Source organism: Eptesicus fuscus, chromosome 5 (genome assembly GCF_027574615.1).
Source record: "Eptesicus fuscus isolate TK198812 chromosome 5, DD_ASM_mEF_20220401, whole genome shotgun sequence".
Lineage (NCBI taxonomy): Eukaryota > Metazoa > Chordata > Mammalia > Chiroptera > Vespertilionidae > Eptesicus > Eptesicus fuscus.
In genome coordinates, this window is record NC_072477.1 from 46,375,312 (window position 1) to 46,393,670 (window position 18,359).

At 48.1% G+C, this 18,359-nt stretch overlaps 1 protein-coding gene across 9 annotated transcripts in view; it reads left to right on the plus strand.

The window, feature by feature from the left end:
• Window positions 1–18,359, plus strand: part of DAPK2 (death associated protein kinase 2) — a 116,650-nt gene that overhangs the window by 57,193 nt on the left and 41,098 nt on the right. For 7 of the 9 annotated variants that reach the window (XM_054716158.1, XM_008139142.3, XM_054716159.1 and 4 more), the window contains 2 exons: window positions 13,237–13,458; window positions 17,201–17,339. In XM_054716158.1, coding sequence (XP_054572133.1) covers window positions 13,237–13,458; window positions 17,201–17,339 — 361 coding nt within the window. Of the gene's footprint in view, window positions 1–13,236; window positions 13,459–17,200; window positions 17,340–18,359 lie in introns of those variants that run through there. The other 2 variants (XM_054716164.1, XM_054716163.1) reach the window with 2 other exon arrangements.

The window sequence follows — 18,359 nt, forward strand, 5'->3', positions numbered from 1 at the left end:
GTTGTTGCCATTGACTACCAAGAGCAAAAGGGAAGCAAGGTTATGTCATTTTCATTATCTGAAATGAGGAAGAATATCTGTTCAGGGTAGATACACATCATCACGGTACTAATTTCTGAGAGAAAGCCATTGCCTGTGGCTGTTACGAAGGACACTTAACAACATAATGGGTAATTGGGGGGCAGGGAGATGCTTTGTATCCCTAAAGGGGTCAGTTGTGCGGGTCAACCCCCCTCACTACCCCCTCCCCCCTGCAGCTTTGGCCCACCCTGGGGGCACCAGGCCCCCTCTGCAGCAGGACCTGCTCATCCTCAGATGCCTTCCCTTCCTGCACTCAGCCAGTAGAAGGGACATTGTCAGGAGGAAGAGTGGGGCAACTTGAGGAAGGGACCAGGTGTGGGGGAAGGAGTAGTGGTAATTCCTCTGGGGCCTGTGCAGTAAGTTTGAAGGTATAACCTGGATTGAGAGCCTCGGTGACCACATCACCAAGCCACAAGGTGAAGGCACTCCTCTTCAGAGTGCTCCTAAGGCACAGCAGTCGGGTGATTAAAGTGGCAGGTAGGAGAAGAGAGAAGTAAAGTAAAAAAAAAAACTGGTTAACACCATTCGATGCTGAGAAGACCTAAAGCTCCTTTACAATACTATCAGGGCAAATATTTGTAACATATATGACAAAGGTTAATATCACATATATGTAAAGAGTTTTTATGAACAATAAGAAAAAGGCAAATACCCTAATAGAAAAATTAACAAAGCATATATTGGTAGGCACTTCAAGTTACCAAAAAACACAGGAACAGTTGTTTATTCTGACTTGTAATTAACTACAGGTTAATTAATTCATGTTAAAACAGCAATGAAGTATCATCTTTCAAGTATCAGTATGGTAGAGCTGAAAAAATAATGAGCCAGTATTGGGTGAAATGTGTGCGGGATGGGGAGTAGGGGTGCTGTTAGGAGTATTAATGGGACAGTCTTTCTGGAGGATAATTTATCAAGTGTCAAAAACCATAAAAGTGTACATAATTTTTGACCAAGGCATCCTATTTCCTGGAATTTATCTTAAGGAACGATAATCAGGGGTGTACACAAAGATATATACCTAAGGATATTTATAATTGTTATTAATTGTATTAAAAATAGAAGTAATAGAAATGTCCACAACTAAGATATTGTTTTAAAAACCATGGCTTATCTGTATGTGGGGCATTATTTAAAATTAGGCAGTAAAATAATTTTTAATCATGTGGGAAGTATGTTAAGTAGAGAGTTTAAAAAGGCAGTTTACAAAATGGTACCAATTACATTAAAAATGAACAAACCGAAAAAAGTCCAAGAGAACAGACCCCAAAATGATAACAATGGTTCTCTCAGGAAACTTCCTCTTAGTGCTTTTCTGTTGTCTTTTTTTGTTCTTTTAAATAATGTACATGCTCCTTTTGTAATAAAAAAAATATCAAGAATGTGTTGTTTTTAAAGCAAGTCTGCCAGGGAGGTTCTCCTGCCGTCCTGAGGGCTGGCTGTGGGTGGCAGTCCTTCAACACACTTCTGCCTCAGTTTAGACCAAGCATGTCAAACTCAGAGGCTAACTCGGGCCAAATAAACAAGTTTTAAGTTTATGTGGGCCGCAAAAAAACAAAAGCTTCGATTTTCATAGAAACGTAGGTTTATTTCAATAGAGACATGCTGAATACAAAGGACTGAAATAAAAGAGTAATAACCTAAAATAATACATTTTAATAAAAATTAATATCTTTTCTTGAACATTAACTTACCAGACACTGAATAACTGCACAAATTAACAAGTGTAATGCAAATAAACCTATTTTTTTTGTTCTCTGAAAGCGAAATATTTCCTCTGCACATACCAGACAAGTCAGCCCAATACTAATGATGTGGCAATTGGCTGCTAAAATATTTGCTGCTCGTATTAGTGGAGAGAAATGGTGAGCCTGTGCGTAAGGTGTGTAAGGGAAATGAATGCAACGCGATTATAGTAATCAGTCATTAGCGAACGTTGTAGTTCGTTATTAATAATTATGTATAACAGGATATTGTAAAAATTAAGTTACAAAATTTTTATTAAAATGTTTCTTACATACCGTTATATTGGCTGGGCTGCAAAAATATTCATGGTGGGCCACATGCAGCTCTCGGGCCATGAGTTTGACATGCTTGGTTTAGATCTTTATTTCTACAAACACTGGCTGAATCCCTGCTTACTGCTCGGTGCTGAGCAGGCCCTGTGAGAGTTATAAAGATGACTAGGACAGTACTTACTCTCCAGGCCCTTAGGGGCTGGTTGGGGGTTAAGGGCTAAGGTGAGTACCCGGTCACTTTTTATAGAAATACCTTTGGCATTGGGTATTTTCAGGATTTTGCTGTATGTGAAGATGGTACAGGGGCATCTTGAGAGTACCTGAGATCTGCTTTCCTTGCCCAAAGCCCCGATCCCCCTCTCTCTTTGGAAATTTGGTTGGTTAACATGTGACTGATAAATCTCAGTAGCATGAACCCATGGCTGGGCTCTGTACAGCGAGAAGCCCAGAAATCACTCTGTATGTCTCACACTGATAGATACATGTGACATACTGACCTGCATCAGAGATGCCTAAGAGGGTGGGATGGGGGTGGGGACCTGAAAGAGGCTTCTTGGTCCCACCCTTCATTTTTTCTGATGTGGATACTGAGGTCCCAAGAGAGAAAGGGACTTGGACGTAGGTGATGGATCCAGGGCACCTATCCCCGTGCTGTACCCACAGTGTATGGTCTTCCCCATTCACAATCCTGAGTGTTTGAGAGAGGTGATCTGTGGCATTGTCAAGTAATGACAAGGAAACCAACTTGGGGTAAAAAATTCACAGACATGCTGAGAAACAGAGAGCATCCACCTTAGGACGGAAAGTTGAGTATATCAATGAAGAAGTTGCTACAAGAATCTTTTGGACATTAAGATCCAGGTGTGTAGAAGAGAATCGGCCAGAAGAAATAATAGTTTAAGATTTGTACACACACCCATATTCACAAATGCAGACACACATAGTCCGTCCCGTCTATTTGATATGAATTTTAGGAAAGTGGAAAGACCTTCCTTTTTATCTCCAAGTAGTTCCTCCACTTGCCCAGTGTGTGACTAAACTTGCCACCATTAAAGTCCCTCTTGGTCAAGGATGCTGTTAAAATGTGAACGTGTTACTTTGAATGAGGTCAGGTTACCCTTGGGAGTCCATGGTCACTCTATGTGACTATGGAAAGGATCCCAGGGGGATGTGGGCCAAAGGGAGGTGCAAAGCTCACAGGAGACAGGCTGGTACAGGAGAACTCCGCACTGGAGGGGAGGTACTTCCCCGTTTTATGAGGGATGACCCTGTACCCCCACAGTGATAGCAGAACCTCAGCCACCCTGGGTTTTTCTGTCTTCTCTAAGCAGTCCCTTTCGTGCTCTGCAGCGTGAGTTCATGTTTCAGGTATCAGCTGTAGGTCCAGCCTCCTGGGCTCTGCCCAGGCTGCAAAGGCCAGTTGGCTTCATAACTGGGGTGATGAGAAGGCTGTCTGACCCAACTGAGTATTACTGACTACTTGACTCATTGCTCTATCCCTCCCTCCACCACACAGAGAGGTGCGGAAAGGGCAAGGTCAGCTTCCTGAGATATTTCCTTGAGAAAGTGGCTACTTGACTGGGAGGAAGTGAGGTGGAGAGGTAGTGACTTGGGGCCTCCACAGAATAGAACATTTGTGTATTGCCCCCCCCCCCCCCCCCCCCCCCCCGCCTCTCCAGCTATAGCAGGCAGTTTCCCTTTGCCTGTCTGAATTCAGCTTTTCTTCCAGGCCTGGTTCAAATCCCATAAGGCTTCCCCTGACCAACCCCTCAGTAGTACTTGTCCTTCCCTCCCCTGAACTGCTGCAGCGCTTACTGTTTGCCCACTCACTTGACCCCGAGGCAGATATTTCTTCACATCCAGAACATATTTCTTTTTCCATTAGTGTTTGTCCGATCTCCCCAGTTGACTGTAAGCCCTTCAAGTTGTGAGGTGGGTCCTGTGTATAGCACTTAGGACACTGGTTGATAAATGAGGGTGGGGGATACATTAGTGAGTGAATGGATTGATGAATGGACAGTTAGGTGGATGGGGGGTGGTGTGGATGGTACCCTCTAAGCCCAACACTTCTGTAGGAACCTACATCATGTCAGCATCTAGGACCTAGACTCTAGACTACGGGAAAGACCAGAGAACTCTGAGCTGCGTTTCTAGTGAAAGCTTTTCTCTATGGAGCCTGGTTTATTTCAGGGATTAAACTTGTGAGCTTATGTTCATTTGACAACAGCATCAAAATGTGCTTATGCTTAAAAATAGATTCCAAAAAGTAATCATACCTCAGCCCGACTTGGCTGTGTTCAGCGGTTTCTTCCGTTTTGTGCCGTAGGAGATTTTTCTGGCTTAAAAAAAAAGGTCAGAGGAAGGAAGTTAGTCTGCAGGACTAGGGAATTAACTGAGCTAACCTGTGAAAGCAGCTGCTATGGGCCTGCGCAGGCAGACACCTGTGACTTTGTGGACTGGGGCCATTTCTAGGTCAGGGTTCAGCTCCCTGGAGACTTCTGGTTCCTGATGCTTATCCTAACTGTATTCTTTTCTGTTTACCCCGAGCTTGGCCAGAGTGACTTCTTCAAAGACTAGATAATAATTTTGAGAAGCATCAGTGGTTTTTGTTTCTCCTCTTTTCTTCATTTACAGCTTGAAACTGTCTTGCTATCATCAAAGAGCATTCTTTCATGCTATAGAGCGTACTTCTCAAATTGTGTTCCCTAGAGCTCATGGGGTCCCCTGAAGTCCCTTTACCCATCATCGGGGTGGGCTCTGAGTGCCTCTCCCCAAAAAGAAGCACCGCTTTTCATCTGGTTTACATATTGGGCTTCTGTGCAAGATGGACTGGAGAGAGGGTTCCACACCTCAAATAAATGTAAAAAGCATTGTCAGGAGACTAGAGAGGCATTGACAACACGGTCAGAGGAGAAACGGTTCATTAGACAGTGGGTTCTAGTCACTAGCTGGGAGAAAGGGCCATTTGAGCGGCTCTGGGTGCTCTTGTGTTTGCAGGCCTCGTGCTGATGTTTCCGTCTGCTCCAGGGGCCTCTACCCACCGGGTGCTGGCCTGGCTGCTGCTCCTGTGGGCCTCTCGCTCTTTGCTTGTCTACCTACTTCCTGATGTGCTGCCCACCTGGCTTCTCATAACTGTTTGCTCCTGGCCCTCATCTCTCTGGCCTGGGATCCTGACCCACATCCTGCTCTGATTTTTGGTAACTTTATATTTCTTCGCCCTATTTTGGCTTCTTCCTGGATATCTAGTCCCTTGTTTGCTCTAACCTTGGATAACTGTGTCCCGAAGTGTTTTCTGCTTTCCTGGATCCTGGCACCACCTGGGGACCCTGCTTTCCAGCTGCCACAGTCTACCCCAGCACTGTCTATTTTTAAGCTGGGATCTGAGGATGGGCTTCATTGAGGCGGAGTGAGGTTCAGGAAGACACTGGGATTGGAAAATGGAGACCAGGGTTCAGATGTGGCAGTCCAGTGTATGGAGAGGAAGAATAATTCACATTCATGGAGAAATGATCGTTTGCATAATGCTTTCACATACCTGTCTCATGTCATTCTCATTACAACCTGGTGAGACTGGGATATTCTTATTTCTGTGTTACCTCACACAAGGGAACTGAGGCTCAGGGTTATGTGATTTGCTAAAAGTAGTTGAGCTGGAAATAGAACTTGGATCTTTTGACTCTAAATCCTGGACTTGGATATAGGAGATCAGAAACAGGTTGTTTACTAAGGCAGTGGGGGGAAGGATCTTGTTCATGGGAACTGGAAGTGGCCTCACTAGAGGTGGATATGTTAGAAAGGGGAGGGTGGATAGGGGTGGGGCAGCCACAGAGGCCCCACAGTCAAACCTGGCCAGGCAGAGAGGTAAAGAGGGGGCTCGGTGATACCATCCCCCGACAGGCTGTTGCTGTAGGATCAGGGTGTGGGTCCTCTGGGATCAGGCTGATCTGGTTCCTGCTGACTATAGATTCAGGCTGCTCCTGTCTATGACTTTGAAACATGTTAGCTACAGGTCTCAACCCCCAACAGTTGAGCTGCACCTGGGATGACCTTGGCTGGAAGCTTCTAAGCATTATCCCTGGCTGTGGCCTTGAAGACTTGCAGGGTAATTCCAGAGGAATCTGCTCATTGTTCTCCAGGGTGGGAAGGGGAACTGCTGTGACCGCTGGGGGAAGCAGCAGGAGGAACCTGGTCTCCACATCCTTCTGCCTTGGAAGACTTCCCATTTGATGATACATCTCCCCTCATGTGGCATCTCATCCCTGGGTTTGCATTCTGTGCAGCTTTGCCTCATCTCCACCTCGATAAACAGTGACTTTGGAGCAAGTTACTAAAGTCGTGGACATTTAAGAGTTGACCAAGAAAGGGAATGAGTTAGGCCCACCCTATTCATAGACCTTGCAAAACACCTGTAGCAGCCAGCTGCTGGGAGGCTGCCAGAATGCATCTGCTTGGCTGTGGTTTCCCATGGAAGGTGGGGGCCAGTGGTCTGCTCGCTGCAGGTCATGGGGGTGCATTGTCTTTTGAGAATTCAAAACTAAATGATAAAATCGAATAAAGGTCAATCTGTTTTTTATTATCACCATGCACTGGCAAACTTAAACAATGTTAGTGACAAAAATGCTCCTCCCTCTGAGGTGGGCCCCTCTCATTGCTTGGCACACCATCGCTGGTTAGTTACCTCAACAGGTTTAGGCCTTAGCCGTGCTATATAGGCCTGCCACCTGGCCAAATTAACAAGTCACTTCACCTCCCTGAACCTTAGTTTTCTGATCTGTACAATGGAACTACCTGTAAATATTAATAGAAAAATATAAAGTTAGCTTTGTTAATGTAAAAACATTCAAACCTGTAAAGAATTTTTGAGCCAAAATGTCGACAATTGCCGGGAAGCAGAATCTCAATGGATTGGGATAATGCTCCAGAGAATGGTGGATTTTCATCTATTTTTGTTCTAGTACATTGCAATGAAAGGAGGAGACGATGGGTTACATGCAGTCCATTGGTGATAGATTAGAGAGGCGGGAGAAAGCAAAGTGGGGAAACCTCTGGGATTGGATAAAGAGTAAAATGATAGACACATACTTCTTTTACTTAGGTGGGTACAGGATAGTTAACAGTCAACAATTAACATGATAACAATAACAATGAAGGAATTTATGGTATCTGTCCTGGCACCTAGGGCATTTGGTTGTGCCCTGAGGGGTCCAGAAAAAAGGGAAGTTACAAGTTACCCTGTTATTTCAATGATGTGTTATTGTAGATGCAAAAAGATAATAAGCTCAGTTAAGGTAAAGAATGACCTTGTCAGGGAAGATACTGGCCTAGGAGGTGACCACCCACCATAACTGCTTTTAGTTAAAGTTTAATTTCAGACCATCCTTTGTGGTTTCTTTAGGTCTTGGAGTTCGCAAGACTGCCATGCAGGCCTTCCCTGAGCTTGTCAGGTTAGCGTGTGGCCCCTTTCGTCCACAGCTTACAAAAAGAAAAGCTGGGTGTAAGTGTTGTAATGTCCACATTGCTATACAAAATCCAGTTGGGGTGAGATTTGGGTCATGTCTGGGTTATTGCCCTTTGGTAGTGAAGAATTGGGCGGCAATTGAACCAGGCTCTTCCATGAAGCTTAGGAGCTGCTGTTGGAGACACTAACATCATTTTTGGTGCTGAGGAGCTGTTGTAAGTTTACTCCTTATCATCTGGTTTCAGGGCAGACAACAGGAGGCCCTCGTGGGGTGCCACCCTGGGTCCTGCTGAGTTCTGGAATGAGGCCCATCTGTCTCATTCTCTACGCAGCCTGCTCTGTCCTCCCAGGGTGCGAAGTGAGTGAGGAGCGGAGCCCTCCGCCTGGGAAGAGGGGTGTGTTTGAGACATAATTGCAGGAGAGCACGCTGGCAGCAGCCGGGAAGGTAGTTTCTGTGACTTGCGGATTTACTGCCCTCCTACGTGACTTTTGCAAGCCAGCCTCAGTGCAGAGTTCCGCCCACCCACACCTCCTGCCTTTGTGCAGCGCTGGATGGTGAAGTCCTTTCTCGAGCATTATCTTGTGATTTCCCACCAACCCTGAGAGGTGTGCAAGCTAGGTTTTCTCATCCCCCTCTGACAAGGGGGGAAACTGAGGCCCCCGGAGTTGAAGAGGCTGCCCAGGGTCGTGACCAGTTAGTGGTAGGCCTTTGACGAGGACAGCTGCTCAGAAATAGGAATTTGGTGAGTGAAGAGAAAGCTCTCATTTCTGTTCAGAGTTGTCTCCGGCTCTTTGGTGCTTTCTAAGAGGAAGCTTTCTGAGGTGAGGCCTCAGGTGGCAGGTGGAGAAACATGACCTGAGAAGGCAGTTCCTGTCCAAGCCCACGAAGCTTTGATGGCAGGTCAGGACCAGGATTCGGGCCTCCTGACTACCTGCCCTTTGATGCATTAGACCGTGGGTTAGGTATTGACTGTTGCTATGGGGGGATGGGGACATGCATGTTTTGCATATGTGTATCAATGTTTCAGCATTCCCTTAATTTTTGAATCAGTGTTGGCAATAATATCTATTAACGATTGAACGGCTCCCATCTGTTCCCTCTCTGGATGATGCCCTGGGTGACTGTCCTAACCTTAGAGGGGCCCTCACTCTCACCTTTGCCCCATAGCCTAGCTGGATGACCTCTCTCCTCACTCTCACCTTTGCCCCCATAGCCTAGCTGGATGACCTCTCCCCTCACTCTCACCTTTGCCCCCATAGCCTAGCTCCGTGGTCGGCAAACTGCGGCTTGCGAGCCACATGCGGCTCTTTGGCCCCTTGAATGTGGCTCTTCCACAAAATACCACGGCCTGGGTGAGTCTATTTTGAAGAAGTGGCATTAGAAGAAGTTTAAAAAATTTGGCTCTCAAAAGAAATTTCAATCGTTGTACTGTTGTTATTTGGCTCTGTTGACTAATGAGTTTGCCGACCACTGGCCTAGCTGGATGACCTCTGCATGGGCGGCGGGGGGGGGGGGGGGGGGGGGCTTGAACTTCTGGCTTTGGAGCCTTTCCGATGGGCAGGCAAGGGCCCATCACTGTCCCTGTTTTCACCTGCTCGTGAGTCTGCAGGTGCTGATGGACATGATAGAGCACCCTCAGGTCTGGCCTTCATGTCTTCCCTGGGTACAGTGACCAGGGCACGCCTGCATGCAGACTTCCACTCCTGTTATCCCCCATAGCCCAGGGTAACTCTCTGTCTCTATTTGCAAATAAGTATTGGGGCAGTTAGATTGCGGACCCCTCAAGCAAAAACTGTGTTGGTGGGAAAGACAGCAGTCCCCGCCTGCTTCTCTTTCTCCCCCCGTCCCTTGTCAGATCAAAGAATTCGGGGAGAGGGTAAGGAAAAGGACAAGGAATAGTATGAGTAACAGCTGCACGGTGTCCTCTGGAAAGTGGAGATAATCAGAGAGCTGTTGTGAGTCAGTGCTTCTCGGCCCCGGCTGCACATCAGTCACCGGGCAGCTTTGAAGTACAGTAAATCCTCACTTAACGTCATCGACAGGTTCTGCAACTTTAAGCTAAACAACATATAAAGAAGCCAATTTCGCCATAGGCCAATTGATATAAACAAGAGTTACATTTCAGTAGCATCTCATCGTTTGTTGTAATGAAACGACATTACTCAAGGACAGGCTGCATCCGGATCCCCAGGCTGCAGCCCAGACCCAGGGGATCAGAATCTCTGGAGATGGAACCCAGGCACCAGTAGTTGTAAAGTCCTCACCAGACTCCAACGTGCAGCCAGCATTGAGAAGCATTGCTCTAAGGATGAAAAGAATTGGCTAATTGCTTAGAACAGGGATATTCCCACAGCTGGCCGTGCACTGGAATCATCAGGGGAGCTTTTAAAATTACACTGATCCCCTGACCACACATTGCAGACCATGTAAATCAGTGACTTGTGTATCTAATGCCTCTTGCTCAGCCTTCACCCGAGCCACAAACTCGTGTTAGAATAGCTACCACTGATCAGTGCTAACTATGGGCCAGCATTACAGACATTTCCAGTCTTCACAATTCCCAGTGTACATCTGAGGAAACTGATACTCAGAGCAGGTAGCCTCTTGCCACGGGTGACAGTGTAAGTTCCTGAACCAGACCTGTCTGACCTTGAAGTCTGCTCTCACTGCCCAAAGCCTCACAGCCTGGGGGCTGGCCCTAGTGGGGCACATTCCCCACTCTTTCCAGGAACAGCTCAAGAAGAGAGAAAAACCAGCAAGTGTCCCTGGATCTCCTGAGGCTCCCCAGGGCAGGTTGAGTGGAGGACCCCACCCCTGAGAAGAGGGGGAAATGAGCGCTGTTGCCTGGCCTTTGACTCACAATGGTCACCCCCTCTCAAGATATCTCCTTTTGGCGGGAAGAAGATGCCGGCCTGACCCCTAGGCACCTCCTATTGCCACAGCTGCTCACACAAAGAGAAAACTCAACCAGGAAAAGCAAACACTCATTTGCTTTTTGAGAGTTGGAGGAATTTTTCAGGCATGCAATATAGAAAAAATGCCTTTGTTTCCCTCGTAAGAATAGGGGAAGCTCTGTCAAGGTCACCTGAAATAGTGATTTCTGCTTTATAAAAACCTGGTGCCTCCACCTCTGTGTTCTATAAGTTTATACAAATTGCTTAAAATCCTTATGCTCTGGTTTCTCATCTGTCAACTGGAAAGAGGGAGCTCTGTCTGCCCTCAGGCCTGCTGATGCCAGGCCCCTTGAGGTATCAGAGAGAGAGGAGAGAGTGTGGCATCCGCGCTGAGACTCACAGCCGCCTGGACCGAAAGCTTCGTCAAGTGTTTGCTGGCACCCACGAAAGGACCCAGTGTCCCCAGGGCCCAGAGTGGTTCCAAGTCGCCAGCTGTGTTAGAGATCTTGCTTAATGTGTTCACTCCGGCTTTGGGAGGACTGGCTTCACTCCACCTGCGTCAGCCCGGTGTTTCGACAGCTGAGAGCATATTGAGGCATAAATAGCCGAAACTTTAACATTAGTGGACAATGCGATATCAATTTGGCTCCACCAAGCCTTCCCTGCCCACCCCAGCCCCCGGGGCCCTCTCCCTCCCCAGAGCTCCCTTTGATCCCTGCCCTTTACCGCCTGGCACAGAGCCTGGCACAGAGCAGATGCGCAGCCAGCGTTGAGTGAATGAGGATGTGTGTCTGGTGACATCTCTACAGCATGCTGGCATATGTATTCCTTGCTGGCTCTATTTGACTCTTTTGTGTGTGTCACTTAGGTTTGTTTCGAAGGTTGCCTCACTGAGTATTATTCTAGTAATGGAATGGTTCAGATGTGTGCTGTTTTCTGAGGTTGAAGCAGATCTCCGGAGCATTTCATTGTGTAGCTCTTACCCCAGAGCCACTAAGAGAGTATACACCCCAAGTGTGGAGTGTGGTGGCCCCTTATTAAGCTTAACCTGAGACTCTCTGAGTTCTGCCTCAAGCAGTGGGTGTTGTGGCTGGCAAGAAAACATGGGGCCATGGTGGAAGGGGTGTGGGAGGACCCTAGGAGGGGTGGCCACCGGGCAGTCTCCAGGGACTTAGAGCTGCCCTCACTGGATCCTGGACTGAGATGGTGAAGCAGAGGCTGCCGGCCTTCCCTTGGGGTGGGCACACCCAGGGGAGCTGGCTCAGCGCCGCCTGCCGCTCTGGCATGGACACCACATTATGGCTGCTGTCCTGGTCTACAGAGTGAAGGCTTCCAGGCCCAGCCCTGACTCCTGTATCTTAGAGGCTTTGTGGGCAGTGGGCTAGGTGCCCATCGCTGGGGCCTGGCCTTGCCATTAACCCTGTGATGACCTCAGGAGAGTGACTTGACTTCTGGGCCTCAGTTTCCAAACATTCTACAGCTCTGTGGTCCCATCAGCCCTCTCACCGTGAGGAACTCCCACCTCTAGTTATTCACAGTGTTAGGCTGCCTCCACCCCCACCAGGCTCCCCACCAACCCAGCCTGTAGAGCCTCTGGCCCGGTATTTACATTAAGTGCATCATCCTCATATTTGCTGGGTCCCCCTATTGTCCAGCTGCTTGGCTCATGTCAGGTAGTCAAGATTTTACTTGTGGGGAGGAGGTTGGGAGCAAAGGGGCAAAAATGTGAATATAGGGGGAGGTGTTTGTCACTCACCTCACAATTCCCAATGGACGAATCTGTGCTTGTATCCAGATACGGGAGACTCAGCTGGATGATTCTTAGCATTAGTATTTTGACCATGCCAGTCTTTTTAAAAATCCTTCCCAAGGATATGTTTTTACTGATTTTGGAGAGCAAGAAAGGAAGAGAGAGAGAAATATCAATGTGAAAGAGAAACATCAATCAGTTGCCTTCCCTACATGCCCTGACCAGGGATCAAACATACAACCTAGGTGGTGGGAATCGAACCTGCAATCTTTTTGGTACATGGGATGATGCTCCAACCAACTGAGCCACCTGGCCAGGGTATGCTAGTCTTTTTGTTTTTCCTTTCTAACCTTTCCATTACATAATATAGGCCTCTGGGCATTGTGATTTCATCTGGTGAATACTAGACTTGGGTTCCAGCTGAGGCTTTGGAATGACAAGGCTGTGTAGTTTTTTTGATTAATCCTCATTCGAGAATATTTTCTCCATTGACTTTAGAGAGAGTGGAAAGGAGGGAGGGAGTGAGGGAGGGAGGAAGGGAGAAAGAGAGAGAGAGAGAGAGAGAGAGAGAGAGAGAGAGAGAGAGAGAGAGAGAAAGAAACATCGATGTGAGAGAGACACAGCGTTTGGTTACCTTCTGTACATGTCCCGACAGGGGCTGGGAATCAAACCTGAAACCCAGGTAAGGGCCCTTGACTGGGAATCGAACCTGTGATCCTTTGGTGGACGGGCCAACGCTCTATCCACAAAGCCACACCGGCCAGGGCAAGGTTGTGTCATTTTGATCAAATCAGTAACCTTTCAGGGCCTCAGTGTTCACATCTGTACACTGGAAACAACAATGCTAACATTCATTCAGGGTCCATATGAACAGAAGGGAAGCCCAGGACCTGTCCCATCTCAGCCACTGGCTGATGGCCAGGTGGGGATGCTGGCTGGTGGCAGGATTTGTGCTGAGCTGGCAGAGTGACTCTGAATCAGTGTCCCGGAAGGCCACAGTGACACCCTAATTGTGTGAGTCTGTGTCCCCACAGCGGCCAGTTTGCCATTGTGAAGAAGTGCCGGGAGAAGAGCACCGGGCTGGAGTACGCAGCCAAGTTCATCAAGAAGCGGCAGAGCCGGGCCAGCCGGCGGGGCGTGTGCCGGGAGGACATCGAGCGGGAGGTGAGCATCCTGCGGCAGGTGCTGCATCCCAACATCATCACGCTGCACGACGTCTTTGAGAACCGCACCGACGTGGTGCTCATCCTGGAGCTGTGAGTGGGCTGCCGGGACCCATGGTGGGCAACAGGGGCAGGCCAGGCGGCGGAAGCTCCAGCCACAGGCCCCAGAGCAGGCGAAGTTAGTGGTGGGTGGTTGCCCTCAGTGACCCCCCAGCCTCTTTCTAAACCTGGGGGAAAGCAGGGGCCAAGCAGCAGGAGAGAGGTGACAGTCAGGTCTGGCTTTCATGGGCCCTGGGGATCAAAGGGAAGGGATGGCTGGCTCTGGGTCATTTCCTGGCTGGCAAGCAGGTGGGAGGATGGAGCGGGGAGCGGAGGGGGCAGCAGGGGAGATTGTCAGGCCGGGGTCTGTTCTATGACCAAGGGAAACAAACATCTTTTGGGCTCTGCGAAGCCCTTCTCCAGCCCTTTCCTGGAAAAAACTACTGCATTTGTGCTGTGATGCCTTTATTGTTACAATAACTATTATTTAGAGAGCATTTGCCACATGTTTCATGCTTGTCATCTGTTTAGTCCTCACGGGGACTGTGATGAAGGAAGTATCCTGCTAACACAGAGAGGTTGCTTTACAGTCACTGTGCCAGGCACGTCTCTTACCTTGTCTATTCCTCGTACTAACCCTATCACACAGAGACTCATATCTATATCTATATATCTATATCTATATCTATATCTATATCTATATCTATATCTCTCCATAAATAGCTTTTTTTCTTTTAACTGACTATATCATGTTTTATTAAATTATATACCTGTCTTTCCTTCTTGTTGGTCATTTGGTTTTTACTTACCAGCTTTTAATCATTATAAATTTTACTGCCTTAAAACAACCTTCTTCCCATAATTTTCCCCTTTCGTTTCGAATTCATTCTTTCAGATAAATCCTCAGGATTGGGATGACTAGGCTGACATTTTTAGGGCTCCTGATATCCTCACTTGCATACATTGATGTTGGTTAACCAGTACCACCTGCAACACAGCAGTGTTCCTATTTGCCTGCAGCCTTGCTAACCCTGTGTCACTTATTTTAAAACAGGGTTCATTAATTATTGACCTGCATAGTTAGAAAATGATACTTTGTTGTCATTTCTTTTGTTGTTGTTAATCCTCACCTGAAGATATTTTCCCACTGATCTTTAGAGAGAGGGCATGGGTGCTGCTGAGCAAGGATCTCAGAGCACGTGCCCAGGGCCTGGGGTGGCTTCGAGCTGTCCCTTTCGCCTCAGCAATTCCAGCTTTGTAACGTGGTGGACCTGATGCTGAGAAGATCTGTGTCTAAATGGTGGTTCTGCCATTTACTAGCTGTGTGACCTTGGGCCAGTCACCTGGTCTCTTGGGGACCTCAGTCTTCTCATTTGAAAAATCAGAACAGAAGTTCCTTTTATACCTTAGGGTGGATGTGAAAGAATGCTTGAGGAAGCACATGGCACAGGTGGCAAACTCTAAATAAACTCTAAATGAAGCCCTCCACCACTGTCACCCCTGACAATGATGTAGCATAGTATTTACTCAGAGATCACGGTATTTATTGAGGCTCTCATAGCACTTGTCCAATTTTACAAGATTCTTCCCACCTGCGCCAGGTGGGGATGGGGCAGAGGATGACCTCACTCATGAGACACATGGGGAAATAGTGCACCAGCCGCGTCCCACACACTTCAGCAACTGCAAGGCTGCTCTAGTTCCAGCACCTGCCCCAGGTGGGGGTGGGGCAGAGCATGACCTCACCCATGAGACACGTGGGGAAATAGTGCACCAGCCGCGTCCCATGCACACCCAGCCACTTCTGGCCACACCCAGCTCACTCTGAGTAGAGGGGCGCTGCAGCTCTTGCAGACAATATGCTTGCATGTGCCATCTTATCGCACCCTCTCTTCACTCTCTCACCTCCCCCTTCTCTCTTTCTTGCCCCCACTCTCTTTCTCTAAATATTTACTCAGCATCTATTATGTGGCAGACTCTAGACATACAGATGAGTACCTAACTCATGGCTCCTGTCCTTGAGAAGCTCACAGCCCAGCAGGAACATGCACTTCTGACATTGGTCCATCTACTTAAGGGAGATATTTTGGCTCCATTTGGCAGAGGTGGAGAGAGACTTGCTAGGAAGTGGCAGAAGCAGCATTCCAGCAGGCCTGCACCTCACCTCCAAAGCCGGCCAGGGCGCAGGGAGTTAATTCCATGTACGTGTTCCATGTTCACCCTCACCTCTGGGCCTTTGCTTGTGCTGTTTCCTGTCACACCTGTCCTCATTCTCTGCTTCCTCCGTCCAGGCCCTGCCCAAGTCTCACTGCGTCCCCAGCACCTTCTCCCACCACTTGAGCCTGTGCTAACCACATATAACACAGATAATCACATCATAACAGAAGCCCCCATGGATGGAGCACTGTCATGTGCCAGTCACTGTGCCAAGAGCCTGGCTTGGTGCACTGGCTAATTAGCTCATCAGAACAAGCCTAGCATGTAGACCTTCTCATTACCCTCAATGTCTGAGGGACATTGCTGAGAGAGTTAGGGCAACTAGTCCCAGTTACATGCTAGTGTGTGGCCAGACTGTGGCCGGGGCTGGGAAGGATTTAGTTGTTCATATAAATTGATTTCTGTATGGCGCAAAGAATATTTTCAAAATCTCAATAGATTAACTCATGTCACATGTGAAGCTTGCTTGGAGCCTCTGTTTCTTCAATGGTGAAATAGGAAAAAAATAGTGCTTCACTCATAGGGTATTGTGATGATTGAGATAATGTGTATACAGTATACATAATGCACAGAGTAAGTATGCAATAAATGTGAATTACTATTATGTTGTTATTGTAAAAATACAGGTTCCAAGGCTCTGCTGCTTGAGGCTATAATTCGGTAGGGGCTGTAGTGGGACCTGGGAATCTGCATTTTAAATGCATTATCTCGGTGATCGGGTTCTTGGACCACCTTTCCCAGGTCCCTTCCTGAGACCTTTTCCTGGGGTGACCCTTGGCTCTGTCCCAGCCCCAGAGAAGCACATGCAGGCTGGATACCCCGGCCTCTGACAGAGGACAAACCAGCCCAGAAGGGGTGCCCGACTTAGCAAATACAAACCTCCTGCTTTACCTGGCTATCCTAAATTCAGATAAAACTGTAAACTAGTACCTTCAGGGGAAATGCTTTTTGCTCTGTGGGTCTCCATTTCTGTCACATCAACTATAAGGTGCAAGAGTGTGGAGTGTGAGGACAAAAGTATTTTATAGTTTTTAGAGATTAATATAATTAATGGGTCTTTATGTTTAAATTAGGGACCTTTGACGAGGCCATCTGTTATAAAATCAAAGAAAGGGGCTTTAGGAGCCATCTTGCTCAATCTGCTCGTTTTGCAGGTGAGGAAACTGAGGCCTGCCGGGAGGGGAAGTGAGTTGTCCAAGGTCAGTGCAGGGCTAGTGGGAACCTAGGTCTCCAGTTTCTGGCCCAGCATATGTTACTTTTTCCACCCGGCAGCACTTGTTTCCGTCCTCTGCAACCTCAGTCATCTGTGGGGCGAGGTGACACCCAGAGTAACCAGGGCCCTGGGCCTAGAGCCTTCGCAGAGACCTTTCTGGTGACACCCTCAGGATGGGTCCTGCCCTTGTGAGCCAAAGGGAAAAACACAGCACAGAAGCCAAGTCAGCCCCTGGCTGGACAAAGCCCCAGAGATGGGCGAGGGATTCTGCCACGCAGGGTGCTCAGGGGTCAGGTTCAGGACCTGGAGCCATCGGCCTGGCCTCGGGGCACAGGGCTGACTGGGCGTCCTGCCGGTTTCTTGCAGGGTGTCCGGAGGAGAGCTTTTTGATTTTCTGGCCCAGAAGGAGTCCCTGAGTGAGGAGGAGGCCACCAGCTTCATTAAGCAGATCCTGGACGGAGTGAACTACCTTCATGCCAAGAAAATTGCTCACTTTGATCTCAAGGTCAGTGAGGGGGGAGGGAGGTGAGGGAAAATAATCAATTTAGGAAGAATGGGCCCAGTCTCTCCCGATGTCATTGCCAAGAGGGGTCAGTGCCCACGTGGCTCTCCTCCCTCATCTTACAGGTGAAAACTCTGAGCTCCTGGGAGAGAACGTGTCCACCTCCACAGGTTCACTGAACAGATTAGGATTTCTTCACATAGGCCGACTGCAGGAAGCTTCTTAATCAGACCACAGGCACCTATCTCTTTCAGGAGCAGATGGTGTAATTTTTAAATAAGTAGACCAATGACAGGAAACTTGAAACCAAACACATTTAACAAGATTGAACTTTTCGGTAAGCAAGAGCTAACTCCTGAGGAGGCAGATCTCGTAGCGTTCAGAGGGGACGGCTGAGGTTGGTTGGCGCTCCAGACCCACCACAGCACAGCCTCCAGCATCCCTTGACCAGAGGTTGTCTATCTTGGAGCCCAGGACCACTGGCCTCCCTCCCCCACCCCACCCCGTACTGTGGCCATCAAATTGCTTCCAGGGGCCACAGATCATTTGTGGTAACTGCTCTTCAAGGTTGAGAAAGTTCACTGTGACCACATAGGACTTCGAAAAGCAAGAATGTGGTCAAAGTAGGATGGTCAGTTGCCATAGAAACTGAGCTCCTTTGCAACGACTGATGAGCCTGTACAGACACCCAAAGCATGAAGATCTCTAACCCATGATCAGAGGGACCTGTTTACTGGGGAGGAGACCCACTCACTTTTCTATCCAGAAACTCCTGTTGTGTTTCAAGCACTGTGATGGGTGCCTGGATATTGCTACAGATCCAGAATCAACTGAGGCCCTGTCTAGGCTTAGTTCCTCTTTTGCAGGGAACTTAGTGCAGGAAGCAAAAAAGAAAGATCAACAATTCTAAGTTGATAGAGAGAAGTACGTGGGGCTGGGAGCCTCAAGGAGGGGCATTTAAGTCAGAATGAGGTATTTGAGAGGGCTTCCTGGAGAAGGTGGTATTTGGCTTGAGTTTTTTTT